This window comes from Tamandua tetradactyla, chromosome 12, assembly GCF_023851605.1.
Source record: "Tamandua tetradactyla isolate mTamTet1 chromosome 12, mTamTet1.pri, whole genome shotgun sequence".
Classification (NCBI taxonomy): Eukaryota; Metazoa; Chordata; class Mammalia; order Pilosa; family Myrmecophagidae; genus Tamandua; species Tamandua tetradactyla.
The window spans coordinates 55,041,909-55,061,522 of record NC_135338.1 but is presented as its reverse complement, the minus strand read 5'-3'; the positions used below and the strand labels follow the sequence as shown (position 1 = coordinate 55,061,522).

Sequence of the window (19,614 nt, the reverse complement as noted above, 5' to 3'; positions counted from 1 at the left end):
TACCCGGTCAGGTACTAAAATAAGACAAATAACGCAAGGTAGCTTGCATTCGAAGCAACGTCTGTTTCCATAAGCCAAAAGCACTGCTGGCAGGCACACCCTCGCTCTACACTCTATCCCGGCTCGCACTTGAGAAGTCTAAGGTGCCCCGGGGGAGCGAATCGGGTTGCGGCGTTTAGAATGGGGTGGGACTTCCTCCGGCAGCTCGTAGGCTTACGCGCCTGGAGGCCCCGCCCCGGAACTGCAGTCGACCTTGCGCTGAGCGGAGCCTGAAGCTTTCGGCGTGGGCGTTGGACGGACCTGCGGCGCCATCTCCACGCGGTGAATACAGGGTTGGAATGAAGCGGGAGTGGGGCCAGTACCCGACAGGAGTTGGGGGCGGGTTCCTGGGCTCCCCTCGCGCGTTTCCCTGGACTGCTTGGTGCCTTGGGTCCTAAGTGCTCCTTGCCCTTCCCCTCGCCCAAGGCCTCTTCTCGGGGCATCAAGGCTTAGCAGGTCAGGCTCTCTCCGCTACTTGCGCTGCTTGCTCCTTGGTGCCTGAGGCGAACTCCCCTCTCCGCACTGCACCCACGGGTTGTGAACCTGACACAGCTTAGGCGGTGGGCGAATCTTCTCCTTAGTGCTTGCGTACTTACTTGTGGTAGGCGCCATGCTCCGTGGATTTTACGTGCGTCATCTGTATTCGTGTAACGATCCAATGAGACTCGTATCCTCATTATTCTCTTCTTACAGACGAGGAAATTGAGGTTCATAAAGATCAATTTGTCCACCACAGACCCAGTCCTGGCAGGCGGTGGGATAGAATTTTTTAACCGAGGTTTACTTTTGTCTTTTCCACAAAGTTTTGGCCTTCTGATAGGGAGAAACTAAGCAACTGCCGTCTTGGGACAAGGCTTGATAAGAAAGAAAGCTTTTGCAAAAACTTTTGCACTTTTAATAATGCTTTCTCTCTCACACACTCCCACCCCCCCACCCCCAGTGCTTTTAATAAGCCTGCAAAATGGCTAATGTGTGGCAGGCTTCATCTTTCCTGCTTTAATGTTTTATTTGCACAAGACGATTTTTAACTTGGTTATTACTGGCTCCCACTCCTTTTTTAAAAAAGATAAGCAGATTGAAGTTCAGAGAGAAGTAAGAGTAAGCAGCACTAGGTCAGACTAGCAATAATTGTTGGATCTGGATTCCAAGACAAGCCTCACTCAATATGTCTTTGTTCTATCTCCCTTGTCCCTTCTGTTTCATTCTAGACTGCCTGTTTTGTGGGTGTATTTCTTTCTGTCTTTGATCTTTTCTAGTTGAGCACATCAACTTAAGAGCTATCTTTGTGTCTTCAGTTCTTTGAAAAGCCTAGTATTTGATACGCTGCTTGGAAATATTTGTTGCCTCAGAACCCTATGGTTCTCAGTTGCCAACCTAATAGAAGTTTTCTTCTTTTTCAGCAACCATGAAATTGAAGGAGACAAAGTCAGGGCCAAAGCCATCAGTCCAAGGCAAATTTCATACTAAGGGAATCAAGGTTGTGGGAAAATGGAAGCAGGTGAAGATTGACCCAAATGTATTTGTAGAGGGACAGATGGATGACTTGGTGTGCTTTGAAGAACTTACAGATTACCAGTTAGTCTCCCCTGCCAAGAATCCCTCCAGTCTCTTCTCAAAGGAGGAGCCTAAGAAGAGAAAGGCACCAGCTGTTTCAGAAGGAAAGGAGGAAGGAGGAGAGTCCAGCTCCCCAAAGAAAAAGATGAAGTTGAAGAAGAGTAAAAATGTGGAAACTGAAGGAACCAGTACCCAGAAAGAGTGTGAAGACAAAGATGCTGAGCCACGGTACCAGGGAGATGGCATCATTTGCCCTGATCCAGGGGTAGAGGAGATAGCATCAGGAAGCCTGGCCCAGAATGTTCCAAAAAAGAAGAAAAAGAAAGGGAAAAAAGAAAAGGAGTCTTCCCAGGGCCCTGTCTCAAAGCTGCCCAAAAAAGCAAAGACATGGATTCCTGAAATGCATGATCAGAAGGCCAATGTGTCAGCTTGGAAGGACCTATTTGTGCCAAAGCCAGTTCTCCGAGCACTCAGCTTTTTAGGCTTCTCTGCACCCACGCCGATTCAAGCCCTGACTCTGGCACCAGCCATCCGTGACAAACTCGACATTCTTGGGGCTGCTGAGACAGGTAAGGGCACACTTGCTCTGAATTGAGCCTGTAGCTGCTAACAACCAGGATAAATAGGAGAAAGAGGAATGTTGGAAACATAAATACGAAAGCAATGTTGAATGAAGTTGTTGAGAAATCAGACAGCTCTGAGTTTGAATGTGCCTCTTCCTGAGTGGTACCCTCAACGGGTTACTTTATCTCTTTAAGTCCTACAGGCCAGACCCGTTGTAAAATGGAGATAATAGCAGTACCTACTTCATAAGTTGTGAGGATTAAATGCTACAGTGAACTATAAAGTTTGTATTGTGCTTGGTACATTGTAAGTGATCTGTAAATGTAGTTTTTCCTTTTCTTGAGTTCTCCCAGCACCACTTGTTGAAGAGACTGATCTTTCCCCACTGAGTGGACTTGGCCCTTTTGTGAAAGATCAGTTAGCCAAAGGTGTGAGGGTTTGTTTCTCAATTTTGAATCTGATTCCATTGGTTTATATGCTTGTCCTTGTGCCAGCACCACACTGTTTTGATTATTGTAGCTTTGTAATAAGTTTTAAAATCATTAAGTGTGAGCTCTCCAACTTTGTACTTCTTCTGCAGTATGGTTTTGGCAGTTTGAGGTCTGTGTGGAGAAAGACACACCCTGCCAATGTTAATGTTAAGTTCATACCCTTCCATTTGAATTTAATGATTGGTTTTTCCATGTCTGCCAAGAAGTCTGTTGGAGTTTTAATTAGAATTATGTTGAACTATGTATCACTTTGGGTAGAATTGACATCTTAACAGTATTTAGGTTTCTAATCCATAAACGTAATATCTTCTTACCGAGTGTGAGAGTTCATTATATATTCTGAACGCAAGTCCTATATCAAATATGTTATTTACAGATTTTTTTCCTCTAATCCATACATTGTCTTTTCATTCTCTTTTAACAGTGTCTTTCAAAGAGCTGAAGTTCTTATTTTTTTTTTTGATATCAAATTGCCAACTTTTCTTTTTATGGATCATGTTTTTTGTGTCTTCAGAATCTTTTGCCACACCTGAATTCACAAAGATATTCTTTGTGTCAGTGTTAAGTTTCAAGTTTTATGTGTCTCTCTGATCCTTATTAACTTTTATTTATGCTGAAACATAACATGCATGGTACTGGCATAAACATAGATATACTGAACAATGGAATCAAACAGAGGATTTAGATATAGATCGTCTCATCTCTGGACGATTCTTCTTTGATAAGGCAGTCAAACCAACTCACCTGAGACAGAACAGTGTCTTCAATAAATGGTGCCTAGAGAACTGGATGTCCATATGCAAAATAGGCAGTTTCCTAGATCTTACACCCAAAGCAAGAGCATTGAAGAAAGAAAGAAATCCATGCGAATATTTTAAACTTTTGTAAGGGAGTTTGTGGTAAGAAAATTTACTTTAAATAACCCAAATGAGGGGGCAGTTGGCCTAATAATCGAGTGAGATGATTCGTTTTTTTTTTCTTTAGCCAAGGACATGATAAAGTTGGCATAAAGCATAAGTTATTTTGATAAAACATAAGCTTTCTGCTTTTTAAATTGATTATTTAAAAAATAATTTTACGGCTTTATATTAAACCAGAGAGAAAACTAAATTTTAGTTTTGCGTTAGTATATTATTTGAAACTAAAGTTTTAGAGATTTTGTAAATAGACTTATTAATTCTTTTTAACTTTGACCATAATTCCTTTTTTATAAACCTTCAGAAACTTATTATATCTATTCAGGCCTTGTCTTATACTTTCCTCATTCTGTAACAGCATTTATTTATTTATTTTAGCACAAAACTTTTTTTTTTAAATAAAAGCACTTTTTTTATATTTTATATTTTTCATATTTAAGTTATTAAAATGATTTTGGGAAATGTCTTTAAGCAAACATTTCACCACATACGATTCCCATCAAAATTAAACTTGTCAGAATAATGTCAGATTCTTAAAATACTTTAGTCAATGCATATTTGAAACATTAATATGCATTTTTAATAAGGATTTGATGGCACATACAGGTATTTGTTTTTTTTAAAAATTGTATTTCTTTAAAGTTTTATGATTGCTATATAATTTTTTAAAAGCCTGAATAAAAAGCAACTCATTTTATTTGTGACTTTTTACAAAATGAATTTAATTATAAGATTCTATTGAAATTTAAAGTTTCATTTTTAGGGTATTTCTTATGGATGTTTAATTCATGCAATGCTTAGGTTTTAATTATCTGATGTGCCTGGCCCAGGTAGTCAGTCCCCTGGGAACTGGCTGGGGACTGAGAGGGGCTTCCTGGGACCTAGATAACTTTATTGAAGTACATCTCCTTCTGGGAGAATAGCCAGTCCTCCCAGCTTGAGTGCACATTTTAACAATTTCTTACTAAGGTCACGCAATGGAGTACCCAGGAGCCCATTTGCTTTAATGGGAATTTGCCTATCAATATTTTGAGCGGCTTGTTGGATACAGCCTTCTTGAAATTCTAATCAGTAAATACTATATTGAGCAGAAGTTACAATTGTTTTAACAAGAGTTTTCCTTCCCATGGGCACATTTGATAACTATGAGCAATGAATTCTACAATTTCTTTTGTAAAGGAACTTTGGAGTGTATAAAAACACTACAGATTTTGAGTGTTGATCTTGTAACTTGACACTTCGCTGTACTCATTTATTAGCTCTAGTAATTTTGCTGTGGATTTTTCGGGTTTTCGACATATAATATCATATCATCTGCCAACAGTGAGAGTTTTGTTTCTTCCTTTCTGATTTTGATGCCTGTTATTTCTTTTTCTTTTCTAATTGCTCTGGCTAAAACTTCCAACACAGTGTTGAATAGCAGTGGTGATAGTGGGCATGCTTGCATTGTTCCTAATCTTTGGGGAAAGTTTTCACTTTTTCCCCATTGAGGATCATGTTAGCTTTTTTTCATATATTCCCTTTATCATGTTGAGGAAGTTCCCTTCTATTCCTATGCTTTGAAGTGTTTTCAACAGGAAAGGATGTTGAATTTTGTCAAATTTGTTGATATGGTGTATTACAACAATTTATTTTCTTATGTTGAACCATCCTTGCATACCTGGGATGAATCCTACTTGCTCATGGTGTATAATTCTTTTAATGTGCTGCTGGATTAAATTTGCTAGAATCTTGTTGAGGATTTTTCCATCTGTATTCATTAGAGAGATTGATGTGTAGTTTTCTTTTTTTGTAATATCTTTTCTGGCTTTGATATGAGGGTGACATTGGCTTTGTAGAATGAGTTAGGTAGCTTTCCCTCCTCTTAAATTTTTTTTGAAGAGTTTGAGCAGGATTGGTACTAATTCTTTCTTGAATGTTTGGTAGAATTCACATGTGAAGCCATCTGGTCCAGGATGTTTCTTTTTGGGAAACTTCTTAATGACTGATTCAGTTTCTTTACTTGTGATTGGTTTGTTGAGGTTATCTATTTCTTCTCGAGTCAATGTTGGCTGCTCATGCCTTTCTAGAAAGTTGTCCATTTCATCTATACTGTTGAGTTTATTAGCGTAAAGTTCTTCATAGTATACTCTCATTACTTCCTTTATTTCTTTTTTTTAATTTTTTTTATTAATCAAAAAAAGAAATTAACACATTTAGAAATCATTCCATTCTACACATGCACTCAATAATTCTTAGTATCATCACATAGATGTATGATCATCATTTCTTAGTACATTTGCATCGATTTAGGAAAAGAACTAGCAAAACAGCAGAAAAAGATATAGAATGTTAATATAGAGAAGAGAATTAAAATAATAATACTAATAAAAAATATATATGTATAAAAAGGAAAAAGAAAAAAACAAAAGATACAAACAAACAAACAAAAAACTATATTTCAGGTGCAGCTTCATTCAGTGTTCCAACATAGTTACATTACACTTAGGTATTATTGTGCTGTCCATTTTTGAGTTTTTGTATCTAGTCCTGTTGCACAGTCTGTATCCCTTCAGCTCCAATTACCCATTATCTTACCCTGTTTCTAACTCCTGCTGGTCTCTGTTACCAATGATATATTCCAAGCTGATTCTTGAATGTCGGTTCACATCAGTGGGACCATACAGTATTTGTCCTTTAGTTTTTGGCTAGACTCACTCAGCATAATGTTCTCTAGGTCCATCCATGTTATTACATGCTTCATAAGTTTAGTCTGTCTTAAAGCTGCATAATATTCCATCGTAGGTATATGCCACAGTTTGTTTAGCCACTCGTCTGTTGATGGACACTTTGGCTGTTTCCATCTCTTTGCAATTGTAGATAATGCTGCTATAAACACTGGTGTGCAAATGTCCGTCTGTGTCTTTGCCCTTAAGTCCTTTGAGTAGATACCTAGCAGTGGTATTGCTGGGTCGTAATCCATTCTGCCAGTCTATGTCTTTTGATTGGGAAATTCAGTCCATTAACTTTTTTTTTTTTTTTTTAATAATTTTTTATTAATTAAAAAGAAATTACAAGAAAGAAACACAAACATCCGTAATATATGCTCATTCCATTCTACATATATAATCAGTAATTCACAATATCATCACATAGTTGCATATTCATCATCATGATAATTTCTGAGAACATTTGCATCAATTCAGAAAAAGAAATAAAAAGGCAACAGAAAAATAAAATAAAAACAGAAAAAGAAAAAGAATTTTTACATACCATATTCCTTATCCCTCCCTTTCATTGATCGCTAGTATTTCAAACTGAATTTATTTTAACATTTTTTTCCTCTATTATTTATTTATTTTTTTTCCTGAATCTACTATGTGCTTTTATTTTTTTATCCAACTTTAAAATTTTTTTTTAATTAATCAAAAAAAAGAAAAGAAATTAACACAACATTTAGAAATCATTCCATTCTACACATGCACTCAGTAATTCTTAGTATCATCACATAGATGTATGATCATCATTTCTTAGTACATTTGCATCGATTTAGGAAAAGAACTAGCAAAACAGCAGAAAAAGATATAGAATGTTAATATAGAGAAGAGAATTAAAATAATAATACTAATAAAATATATATATATATAAAAAGGAAAAAGAAAAAAAACAAAAACAGAAGATACAAACAAACAAACAAACAAAAAACCATATTTCAGGTGCAGCTTCATTCAGTGTTCCAACATAGTTACATTACACTTAGGTATTATTGTGCTGTCCATTTTTGAGTTTTTGTATCTAGTCCTGTTGCACAGTCTGTATCCCTTCAGCTCCAATTACCCGTTATCTTACCCTGTTTCTAACTCCTGCTGGTCTCTGTTACCAATGATATATTCCAAGCTGATTCTCGAATGTCGGTTCACATCAGTGGGACCATACAGTATTTGTCCTTTAGTTTTTGGCTAGACTCACTCAGCATAATGTTCTCTAGGTCCATCCATGTTATTACAAGCTTCATAAGTTTAGTCTGTCTTAAAGCTGCATAATATTCCATCGTAGGTATATGCCACAGTTTGTTTAGCCACTCGTCTGTTGATGGACACTTTGGCTGTTTCCATCTCTTTGCAATTGTAGATAATGCTGCTATAAACACTGGTGTGCAAATGTCCGTCTGTGTCTTTGCCCTTAAGTCCTTTGAGTAGATACCTAGCAGTGGTATTGCTGGGTCGTAATCCATTCTGCCATTCTATGTCTTTTGATTGGGAAATTCAGTCCATTACCTTTTAGTGTTATTACTGTTTGGATAATATTTTCCTCTACCATTTTGGCTTCTGTATTATATATATCATATCTGATTTTCCTTCTTTCTACACTTTACTCCGTACCTCTCTCTTCTGTCTTTTCGTATCTGACTCTAGTGCTCCCTTTAGTATTTCTTGCAGAGCTGGTCTCTTGGTCACAAATTCTCTCAGTGACTTTTTGTCTATAAATGTTTTAATTTCTCCTTCATTTTTGAAGGACAATTTTGCTGGATATAAAAGCCTTGGTTGGAAGTTTTTCTCTTTTAGTAATTTAAATATATCATCCCACTGTCTTCTAGCTTCCATGGTTTCTGCTGAGAAATCTACACATAGTCTTATTGGGTTTCCCTTGTATGTGACGGATTGTTTTTCTCTTGCTGCTTTCAAGATCCTCTCTTTCTCTTTGACCTCTGACATTCTAACTAGTAAGTGTCTTGGAGAATGCCTATTTGGGTCTATTCTCTTTGGGGTGCGCTGCACTTCTTGGATCTGTAAATTTAGGTCTTTCATAAGAGTTGGGAAATTTTCAGTGATAATTTCTTCCATTAGTTTTTCTCCTCCTTTTCCCTTCTCTTCTCCTTCTGGGACACCCACAACACGTATATTTGTGCGCTTCATATTGTCATTCAGTTCCCTGATCCCCTGCTCAAGTTTTCCCATTCTTTTCCCTATAGTTTCTGTTTCTTTTTGGAATTCAGATGTTCCATCCTCCAGTTCACTAATTGTAGCTTCTGTCTCTTTAGAGCTACCATTGTAGGTATCCATTGTTTTTTCCATTTTTTCTTCTTTGTCCTTCACTCCCATAAGTTCTGTGATTTGTTTTTTCAGATTTTCTATTTCTTCTTTTTGTTCAGCCCATGTCTTCTTCATGTCCTCCCTCAATTTATTGATTTGGTTTTTGAAGAAGTTTTCCATTTCTGTTCGTATATTCAGCATTAGTTGTCTCAGCTCCTGTATCTCATTTGAACTATTGGTTTGTTCCTTTGACTGGGCCATATCTTTAATTTTCCGAGCGTCATCCATTATTTTCTGCTGGTGTCTGGGCATTTGATCAGATTTCCCTGGGTGTGGGACCCGGCTGGTTGAAAGGTTTTTCTGTGAAATCTCTGGGCTGTTTTTCTTTTCCTGCCTGGTAGGTGGCACTCGTGGCGCTCGTCTGTCTGCGGGGCCCACCAGTAGAAGATGCTGTGGCTCCTTTAACTGGCCAGTCCGAATCTTGCAGTCAGCCCGGGAAACCGCGCGTGGAGGGGGTGGATCGCCGGCAGCCGTGGCTTGGGGGACTCCGGTCCAAATTGCCCAGCTGGCCCGAGACGCCAAGCGTGGCGGGAGGGCCCCACTATCCAACGTTCCCACTCAGACCGGGGAGCCACGTGCGTGGAGGGGACCCCAGTCGCCAGCCGCTCCGGCTGGGAAAACGCGCGCCCCTTGGATATCTCACCGCAGCGGATTCTCCCTGCCCCTTCAGCCGTTCCAGAATGGGGTACGCTGTCTTTTTGGTCTCTGTTGTGGCTCCGGGAGCTGTTTCGTATTGTTTCTGTTTCTTTAGTTGCTTTTCTGGAGGAGGAGCTAAGACCCGCGCGTCTTACTAAGCCGCCATCTTCTCCGGAAGTCAGTCCATTAACTTTTAGTGTTATTACTGTTTGGATAATATTTTCCTCTACCATTTTGGCTTTTATATATATATAATATCTGATTTATATATATCATATCTGATTTTCCTTCTTTCTATACTTTACTCCATACCTCTCTCTTCTGTCTTTTCGTATCTGACTCTAGTGCTCCCTTTAGTATTTCTTGCAGAGCTGGTCTCTTGGTCACAAATTCTCTCAGTGACTTTTTGTCTATAAATGTTTTAATTTCTCCTTCATTTTTGAAGGACAATTTTGCTGGATATAGAATTCTTGGTTGGCAGATATTCTCTTTTAGTAATTTAAATATATCATCCCACTGTCTTCTTGCCTCCATGGTTTCTGCTGAGAAATCTACACTTAGTCTTATTGGGTTTCCCTTGTATGGGATGGATTGCTTTTCTCTTGCTGCTTACAAGATTCTCTTTCTCTTTGACCTCTGACATTCTGATTAGTAAGTGTTTTGGAGTACGTCTATTGAATCTATTCTGTTTGGGGTACGCGGCACTTCTTGGATCTGTAATTTTAAGTCTTTTATAAGAGTTGGGAAATTTTCAGTGATTATTTCCTCCATTAGCTTTTCTCCTCTTGTTCCCTTTTCTTCTCCTTCTGGAACACCCACGACACATATATTCATGCGCTTCATGCTGTCATTCAATTCCTTGAGTCCCTGCTCATATTTTTCCGTTGTTTTCCCTATATTTTCTTTTGCTTGTTGGATTTCAGATGTTCCATCCTCCAATTCACTAATCCTACCTTCTGCTTCTTGAAATCTCACATTGTAGGTTTCCATTGTTTTTTTAAATCTCTTCTACTGTACCTTTCATTCCCATAAGTTCTGTGATTTGTATTTTCAGACTTTTGGTTTCTTCTTTTTGTTCATTCCTTGCCTTCTTTATATCCTCTCTCAATTCACTTGATTTTTGATGAGGTTTTCCATGTCTGTTTGAATATTCTGAATTAATTGTTTCAACTCCTGTGTCTCATTTGAATTGTTGGTTTGTTCCTTTGACTGGACCATATTTTCAGTTTTCCTAGTGTGAATTGTTGGTTTGTTCCTTTGACTGGACCATATTTTCAGTTTTCCTAGTGTGATTCGTTATTTTTTGCTGGTGTCTAGGCATTTAATTACCTTAATTAGTTTATTCTGGAGATTGTTTTCACCTCCGTTACCTAGGATTTTCTTGTTGGATGAATTTCTTGTCTGTTTGTTCTTTCACATTCAGTTCAGCTTATTCTGGACCACTAGCTTAGGTTTTATTTTACAGATCATAATTTTTCAGTTCTTGTTTCTTGCCCTGTCTGTATGGTGCCTTTTCCCCACCACCCTTAGAAGGAGACGTCTACTTAAGTATTATAGACCCCAGCCAGATTTTCTCAGACCAAACTGGTCTCCTGTCAAGAGGAGAGAGTCACCTGCATCAGTTTTCCCTGAGGGTGAGACCCAGCAGGTTGAAAGAATTTCCTGTGAAGTCTCTGGACTCTGTGTTTTTCCTATCCTGCCCATTATGTGGTATGTTTCTTCCTGCGGGTCCCACCAGCATAAGGTGATGCAGAACTTTTAACTTCAGCAGACTCCCCCTGCTAGGGGCGTGGTGAAGACAGAGGAGAGGTTGTAGGCTGGCTATAATCATTTCAGTTTTCCAAACCCTGGGGTCTGAATTCCTTGAGGTAAGGAATCTACCTGAGCTGGGCCCCACCCCTCTCCTGGGAAAGGCACAGGCTCCAGACTAGCTTGCTTCTGCCTATGCCTGGGGCTGTTGCAGCCTGAGAATCCCTGCCTGTATCCAAAAGCAGTCAAGCCTTTGTAGAAACACAGCCACAAAAAAGAAAGAGAAAAATCCTTCTCAGAGCAGGACCCCCATTCCTCAGGTTTGCCAATCAAGAGCATAAGTTGGTATGTTGCTTTGTGTAACTTCAGATCCCTTTCCTTCAGGGCCCAGACCCTTTCAAGTATTATGTGCTATCCAATCCAAAAGACCTGTTTCTCTTCTTCTTTTTTCTTTTTCCTTCAGTCCTGCCCCTCGGCACCAGAGCAAAAATCAGCAACCTCTGCTTTGTTGAGGTTCAGCTGAGCTGGGGGCCTATATTTAGTAGTCAGAATTTGTGAATTAATTTCATAATTGGAGCTTAGTTGTGTTCAGCCCCTGCTGCTAGTAAAGTCCCTTTTCTTTCCCCTCTGGGGAGCAGCCTGTGGGGGAAGGGCGCCGGGCGCCACACCTTGGGAAACTTACAGTTCTGGGTGGGTTCGTAGCTGGTCCAGCTAGTCCAGGCTGGGGTATGCTGTGTGTTGGGTCACTGATGTGGTCCCTGCAGTTGTTCTGTACTGTTCCTGGTTATGAATTAGCTGCTCTACAGGACGAACTAAATCCCACACCTCGCTAAGTTGCCATCTTGGCCTCTGGAGTCCATTTTTAATAACACTTCTTTTTAGTGCTTTTATATATCATGTAAGGAAGGATTTTATGCTGAGGTTGAATGATCATAGGAAAAGTTTGACTATCCCCTGAAGCCATGACCTCCTTTAACATGCCATCTTGGCACTCTCTTCCTCTTTACCTTTTTGACCGACCCTGTTTTATCTGTTCTTGATCCACGTATTTTGTAGCTCTGTTTATTAGGTACATAAGCATTTACTATTGTTATAGCCTCTAAATTAATCGACTCCTTTTCATTATGAAACAGCCATCATTATCCCTGGAAATATTTTTTGTTCTTTAATCAACTCTGCCTGGTAGTACTGTAGCCATTCAATTCAACCTTTTTCTTTTTTTTTTTAAATGTAATTTTACTGAGATATATTATGTATTCATATACTATATAACTCTAATTATACAATCAGTGGTTCACAGTATCATCATAAAGCTGTGCATTCATCATCACAATCGATTTTTGAATGTTTTCATTACTCCAAAAGATAAATAAAAGAATAAAAGTAAAAATAAAAGTGAAAAAGAACACTCAAATCATCCCATATTCCCCCTCCCCTCCTATTATTTATTTTTTCTTTCTTTTTTCTTTTTACTCATCTGTTCTTTTGCTGGATAAAAGGAATGTCAGTCACAAGATTTTCACAATCACATGGTCACACCTTAAAAGCTCTATAGCAAATGGAATGATTTCTAAATGTTGTGTTAGTTAGTTTTTTTTTAATTAATAAAAAAAAAAGCTCTATAGCAGAAAAAAAAAGCTCTATAGCTATTCAATTGTGTTCAATAATCAAAGCCATTGGATTATAGCTCAACTGTTTCAGGTATCTCCCTCTAGCTACTCCAGTACACCAAAAACTGAAAGGGGATATCTGTATTACTGCATAAGAATAGCTTCCAGAATAATCTCTTGCTCTATTTGAAATCAGCCACTGAAACTTCATTTTATTTTATTTGTCTGCCGCTTTTTGGGTGAGAAGGCTTTCTCAGTCCCATGATGCCAGGTCCAGGCTCATCCCTGGAGTTATTCCTATGTTTCCAGGGAGGTTACACTGCTGGAATTCATGTCCCGTGTAGAAGGGGAGAGCAGTGAGCTCACCTGCAGAGTTGGCTTAGAGAAGCCACATCTGAGCGACAAAAGAGGTTCTCTGGGGCCGACTTTTAGGCATAATGATAAATAGCCTTGGCTTCTCCTTTGCAGGAATAAGTTTCATAAGGACAAGCCCCAAAATTGAGGGTTTGGCCCATTAAATTAGCAGTCCCTAATGATTGCGAGAAGATCAGGTTTTCCTCAGGTAGGGATGTTTAATATTTTCACCTTTTTCCCCAGTCCCTGAAGGGGACTTTGCAAATACTTTTTAATCTTCTACACAATTACTCTGACATGTATTGGGGTATCCATGTAACTATGATGTTCGAATAAGCTGACCATACAAGTTAGATTAGATAATGTGCTGCCAAAAATATAAACTTTTGCACCAATAAACATCTCTTCCTTTGGTCTCATACAGAAGTTGAAATTTTAAAATTCAGTCAGTATCAGGAGTATGAGTGGGTCAGTGATAAAATGCTCACCTTCTGTGTGGGAGACCTGGGTTCAATTCCCAGACCATGCACACCCCCTACCCCCCCCAAAAAAAAATTCCCATGAAATTCAGTCAGTACCATCCTTAACCTTTTAATCTGTTTCAGCCTTCAACCTACCCAGATCAGCTTCATCCATGTCTCTAATTAAAGTCTAATAACTTTTTCAGTGTTTTAACAGTTGCTGTATGGGGTAATGCGGACTCTTATAGCTACAGAACCCTAGCTGTGAGTCTCAGGTGTCACACAAATACCCAAAGTTCCGGGGAATGACCAGGTTATACATCAAAAACTCAGCACCTCAGAATTTAGGAATTCTGAGAATAGATGTAACTGTTGTAAGAGTTTATAGTCTAGAAAAACCTTTACAATAGGCCTTCATCTGATAACCTATGGTCTCAAATTCAGTTCTTAGAAGTTGCATATTATGGTTAGTCTATATTCATGAGGCATAATAGTACTTGTCTTTTTATTTCTAGCTTATTTCAATCAACGCATTGTCCTCATGATTCATTCACCTAGTTGCATGCCTCATGACTTCATTACTTCTTGCCACTGCTTAGTAGTCCATTGTATATGTACATCACAGTTCTCCCTTCCATTCTTCATTCAGTGTACTCTTAGGTAACCTCCATCCATTGCAGATCTCATACACTGCTGCCATAAACACCAGTTGTAAATGTCCATTTGTGTCTCCACTCTCAGTTCCTCCAGCTATATAGCTAACTAATGGGTTGCAGGACTGTTTTAGTTTGCAAGCTGTTGGAATGTGATATACCAGAAACAGAATGGTTTTTAAAAGGAGGAATTTATTAAGTTGCAAGTCCATAGTTCTCAGGCCATGAAAATGTCCCAACTAAAGCAAGGATATAGAAATGCCCAATCTAAGACATCCAGGGAAAGATACCTTGTTTCAAGAAGGCCGATGACATTCAGGGTTTCTCTCTCAACTGAAAGGCAATTCCCAGCTTTTTCTCCAGGTCTTTTATTTCATGAAGGTCTCCCTGGGGCCTTTTTATTGTTCATCACCAAAAGTCTCTGATTGTGTGGTCTCTGTAGCTCTCTTCAAAATGTTTCCCCTTCTAAAGGATTCCAGTAAACTGATCAAGACCCCCACCTGCAATGGTTGGTGTAACATCTCCCTCCGTTCAAAGTTTAATACCCACAATTGGGCATGCCATATCTCTGTGGTGATAATCTAATCAAGCATTCAACCTATAGTGCTGAATAGGGGTTAAAAGGAACCACTGTCTCCACAAGGTGAATCAGGATTAAAACATGGTTTTTTTTAGGGTGTATAATCCTTTCAAATAAGGATGAGGACCATACAACAACCCCACCATTTCTCTCCTGTTTGGCCACCACACTGTCTTCCAAAAGGGCTGCACCACCCTACTTCCCTACCAACTGTGAATAGGCACATCTCTCTCTCCGTATTTTCTCTAGCACTTGTATCTCTCTGTTCATTTTTAAATAATTGTATTTACAAATCATACAACCCAACCTAAATTAAAAAATCAGTGGTTCCCGGTTTAATCATATCCAGCCATGCCTTTATCACCACAATCTATATGAGGACATTTCCATTTCTTCCTCAAAAAATCCCATCCCCATCTCCCATATCCCCTGCTTATTGACATTAGCTTTGGCATACTGCCTTTGTTAATATTCCATGGAGGCATATTACAATATTACTGTTAATTATAGACCCTAGCATGCACTGATTATATATTTTTGCCATGTACCATCTCATTTTTAATATCTTGCAATGTTGACAGTATTTGTTCTCCCTCATGTAAAAACATTCTTATATATTGTATATTTAATCACCATCATTGTTCACTTTAGACATTGCTAAGTTACACTGTTCCAGACTTTATGCTCTTTCCTTGTGGTGCTGTGCATGTCCCCGGTTCTCCTCCCTCAACCATGTTCAAACTCATCTTGACTCAGTGTACTTAAAATACTGTTACTCTCAGATAGTATTGTGCTGTCCAGTTTTGAATCTTTACAGTCAGTAATGTTACACATTATATACTGCTTCAGCACCACATGCTCAATCTCTGCCCTGTTTCTATCTCCTGATAATGTGTTCTTAACCTCAACTCTCAAAGGTTACTCATTAATGTTAGTTCATACTAGTGAGACCATATGATATTTGTCCTTTTGTTTCTAGCTGATTTCACTCAGCATAATATCCTGAAGGTTAATCCATGTTGTTACATGCTTCATGACTTCTGTCTTACATCTGTTTAGTAGTACATCATATGTATATACCATAGCTTGTTTAGCCTCCCATCTGTTGATGGACATTTGGGCTGTTTCCATCTCTTGGTGGTCGTGAATAATGCTGCTATAAACATCAGTGTGAAAATGTCCATTTCTGTCCTTGCCTTCAGTTCCTCTGATTATATACCTAGTAATGGGATTGCTGTATCATATGGTAAGTCTATACTTGGCTTCCTGAGGAACTGCAAAACTGCCTTCCAGAGTGTTTGTACCATTATACATTGCCACCAACAGTGAATAAGTGTGCATTTTACTCCATGTCTTCTCCAGCACTTGCCGTTTTTTTTTTTTTTTTTTTTTTTTGAGAATACCTGTTCTAGTAGGTGTGAGATGATATCTCATTGTGGGTTTGATTTGCATTTCCCCAATGACCCATGACTTCGAGCATCTTTTCATCTTTTTTTTTTTTTTCCTTTCTGTCCCAGCTTCTGGGCTTCAAGCAGCTTCCCTGGGGGCATTTTCTTTCTGCATCTCCAAACGTCTGTGTCAGCTCTGAGCTTTTTCCAAAATTTTCATATGTTTTTGAGCCATTTGTTTTTCTTCTCGGAAAAGTGTCTGATCGTGTCCTTTGCCCATTTGTAAATTGGGTTTGTCTTTTTGTTGTTGTGGGATATTCTGGATATTAAGTCCATATCTGATATGTGGTTTCCAAATACTGTCTCCCCTTATATAGGCTGTCTTTTACTTTTCTGACAATGTTCTTTGATGCACAAAACCGTTCAACTTTGAAGAGATCCTGTTTATCTAGTGTCCTTTCCTTGCATGTGCTTTGTTAAGTCTAGGAAACTGCCATCTATAACAAGATCTTAAGATAGTTCCGTACATTTTCTTCTGAACGCTTTATGGTCTTAGCTCTGATGTTTAGGTCTCTGATCCATTTTGAGTTAATTTTTTTGTATAAGGTGTGAAATAAGGGACCTCTTACTTTGTTTTGGATATGGAGATCAAGTTCTCCAAGCACAATTTATTGAAGAGGCTGCTCTGTCCCAGTTGAGTTGACTTGACTGCCTTAACAAAGATGAATTAGCCGTAGATATGAGGTTCCACCTCTGAGCACTCAGTTCAGTTCCACTGGTCAGAATGTCTATGTTTATGCCAGTACCATGCTGTTTTGACCACTGTGGCTTCGTAATATGCTTTAAATTCAGGTAGTGTGAGACCTCCCACTTCATTTTTCTATCTCAAGATATTTTTAGCTATTCAAGGTGCCTTACTCTTCAAAATAAATTTGATTATTTTTTCTGTTCATGTAAAATAAGTTGTTGAAATTTTATTTGGTAATGAATTGAATCTGTTTGCGGCAGAATTGACATCTTAACTATACTTAGTCTTCCAATCCATGAACATGGTATGTCCTTCCATTTATTTGTGTTCCTTGATTTCTTTTAGCAAAGATTTGTAGTTTTTTTTGCGTATGGGTCTTTTATGTCCTTAGTTAAATTTATTCCTAAATATTTAATTATTTTGGTTCTATTGTAAATGGAAGTTTTTTGAAATCCTCCTCAGATTGCTCATTGCTGGTGTATGGAAACAACTGATTTTTGCATTTTGATCTTGTATCTTGCCACTTTGCTTTACTCGTTTATTAGCTCTAGTAGTTTTACTGTAGGTTTTTCAGAATTTTCTACATATACAATATCATGTCATTTGCAAAAGTGGAAGTTTTACTTCTGCCTTTCTTATTTGGATGCCTTCTGTTTCTTTTTCTTGCCTAATTGCTCTAGCTAGAATTTCCAACACAATGTTGAATAACAGTGGTGACAGTCGGCATCCTTGTCTTGTTGCTGATCTTAGAGAGAAAGCTTTCAGTCTTTCCCCATCAAGATTGATGTTAGCTATGGGTTTTTATTAGTATATTCCCTTTATCATGTTGCAGACGTTCCCTTCTATACCTATCCTTTGAAGAGCTTTCATCAAGAAAGGTTGTTGAATTTTGTCAAATGCCTTTTTTGCGTCAATCATGATGATTGTGTGGTTTTTCCTCTTTAATTTATTGATGTAGTTTATTACATTAATTGATTTTCTTGTGTTGAACCACTCATGTATACCTGAGATAAAACCCACTTATTATATTCGTGGTTTATAATTCTTCTAATGTGCTGCTGGATTCAATTTCCAAGTATTTTCTCGAAGATTTTTGTATCTATATATTCATTAAAGAGATTGGTCTGTATTTTCTTTCCTTGTATCTTTGTCTGGCTTTGGTATTAGGTGATGTTGGCTTCATAGAATGAGTTAGGTAGCTTTCCTTCCTCTTCAGTTTTCTTGAAGGGTTTGGCAGGATTGGTACTAATTCTTTCTTGAAAGTTTGGTAGAATTCAGACTAGATGTGAAGCCCTATCTTGTCCTGGACTTTTCTTGTTTGGGAATTTTTTGATGACTGATTCAATCTTTTAACTTGTGATCAGTTTGTTTAGGTCCTCTATTTCTTCTCAAGGAAGTGTTGATTGTTCAAGCCTTTCTAGGAAGTTGTCCATTTCATCTACTTTATCTAGTTCATTAGCATATAGTTGCTCATAGTATTGCTCATTACCTCCTTTATTTTTGCAGGGTCTAGTGGTTCTGTCTCCTCTTCCAGTTCTGAATTTATTTATTTGCATCCTATCTTTTTTTCATTTATTTCTGTTCTAATCTTTATGTCTTTCCTTTTGTTTACTTTGTAGTTAGTTTGCTGTTCTTTCTCTAGTTCTTCCAAGCGAACAGTTAACTGCATCCTCTCTCTGTTTTTCATTTGTTTCTGCTCTAATCCTTGTTATATCTTTCCTTTTGTTGCTTTGGGGTTAGTTTGCTGTTCTTTCTCTAGTTCTTCCTAGTGAACAGTTAATTCCTCTATTTTTGCTTTTACTTTTTTAATATAGGCATTTAAGGCAATACATTTCCCTCTCAGCACTGCCTTTCCTGCATCCCATAAATTTTGATATGTTGTGTTTTCATATTCATTTGCCTGGAGATATTTACTGATTTCTCTTGTAATTTCTCCCTTGACTCACTGGTTGGTTGTGTTGTTTAGCCTCCATGTATTTGTGGATTTTCTAGCCCTCTGCCTGTTTTTGATTTCCAATTTCATTCTGTTATGATCTGAGAAAATATTTTGTATGATTTCAGTCTTTTTAAATTTATTGAGACTTGCTTTGTGACCCAGCATATGATCTATCCTTGAGAATGATCCATGAGCATTTGAAAAGAATGTGTATCCTGCTGTTGTGGGGTAAATGTTCTGTAAATGTCTATTTATCTTATTATTCAAAATCTCTGTTTCCTCATTAATCCTCTGTCTAGATGTTTTGTTCATTGCTGAGAATGGTGTACTGAATTCTCCAATTACTATTGTAGAAGTGTCTAGTTCTCCCTTCAATGTTCTCAGTGTTTTCCTCACGTATTTTGGGGCACTCTGGCTTGTTGCATAGATAGTTTTAATTGTTATGTCTTCCTGATGAATTGTCCCTTTTATGACATGTCCTTCTTTGTTTCTCTCTTTTTTTTTTTGGCCTGGACAGGCATCAGGAATTGAACCCAGGTCTCCAGCATGGCAGGCGAGAATTCTTGCCACTGAGCTATCATTGCACCACGTCCCTCTTTGTCTCTTTTAACTGTTTTACATTTGAAATCTAATTAATCTGATATTAATATAGCTACCCCTGCCTTTTTCTGGTTGTTGTTTACATGGAATATCTTTTTCCAACCTTAATGATTTTCAACTTGTTTTTGTCCTTGAGTCTTAGGTGACTGTCTTATAGACAGCATATAGATGGATCCTGTTTTGTTTTTTAATCCAATCTGCCAATCTTTGTCATTTGATTGGGGAGTTAATCCATTAACATTTAATGCTATTACTGTAAAGG

General features: G+C 38.1%; 1 protein-coding gene across 1 annotated transcript in view; it reads left to right on the top strand.

The window, feature by feature from the left end:
- The first annotated feature begins 210 nt into the window (after nt 1-210).
- Nucleotides 211-19,614, top strand: part of DDX24 (DEAD-box helicase 24) — a 46,595-nt gene continuing 27,191 nt past the window's right edge. Inside the window, exons 1-2 of the mRNA XM_077123431.1 lie at nt 211-321; nt 1,440-2,162. Of these exons, the coding sequence (XP_076979546.1) occupies nt 1,445-2,162 (718 nt within the window). The 5' untranslated portion in view covers nt 211-321; nt 1,440-1,444. The remainder of the gene's footprint in view (nt 322-1,439; nt 2,163-19,614) is intronic.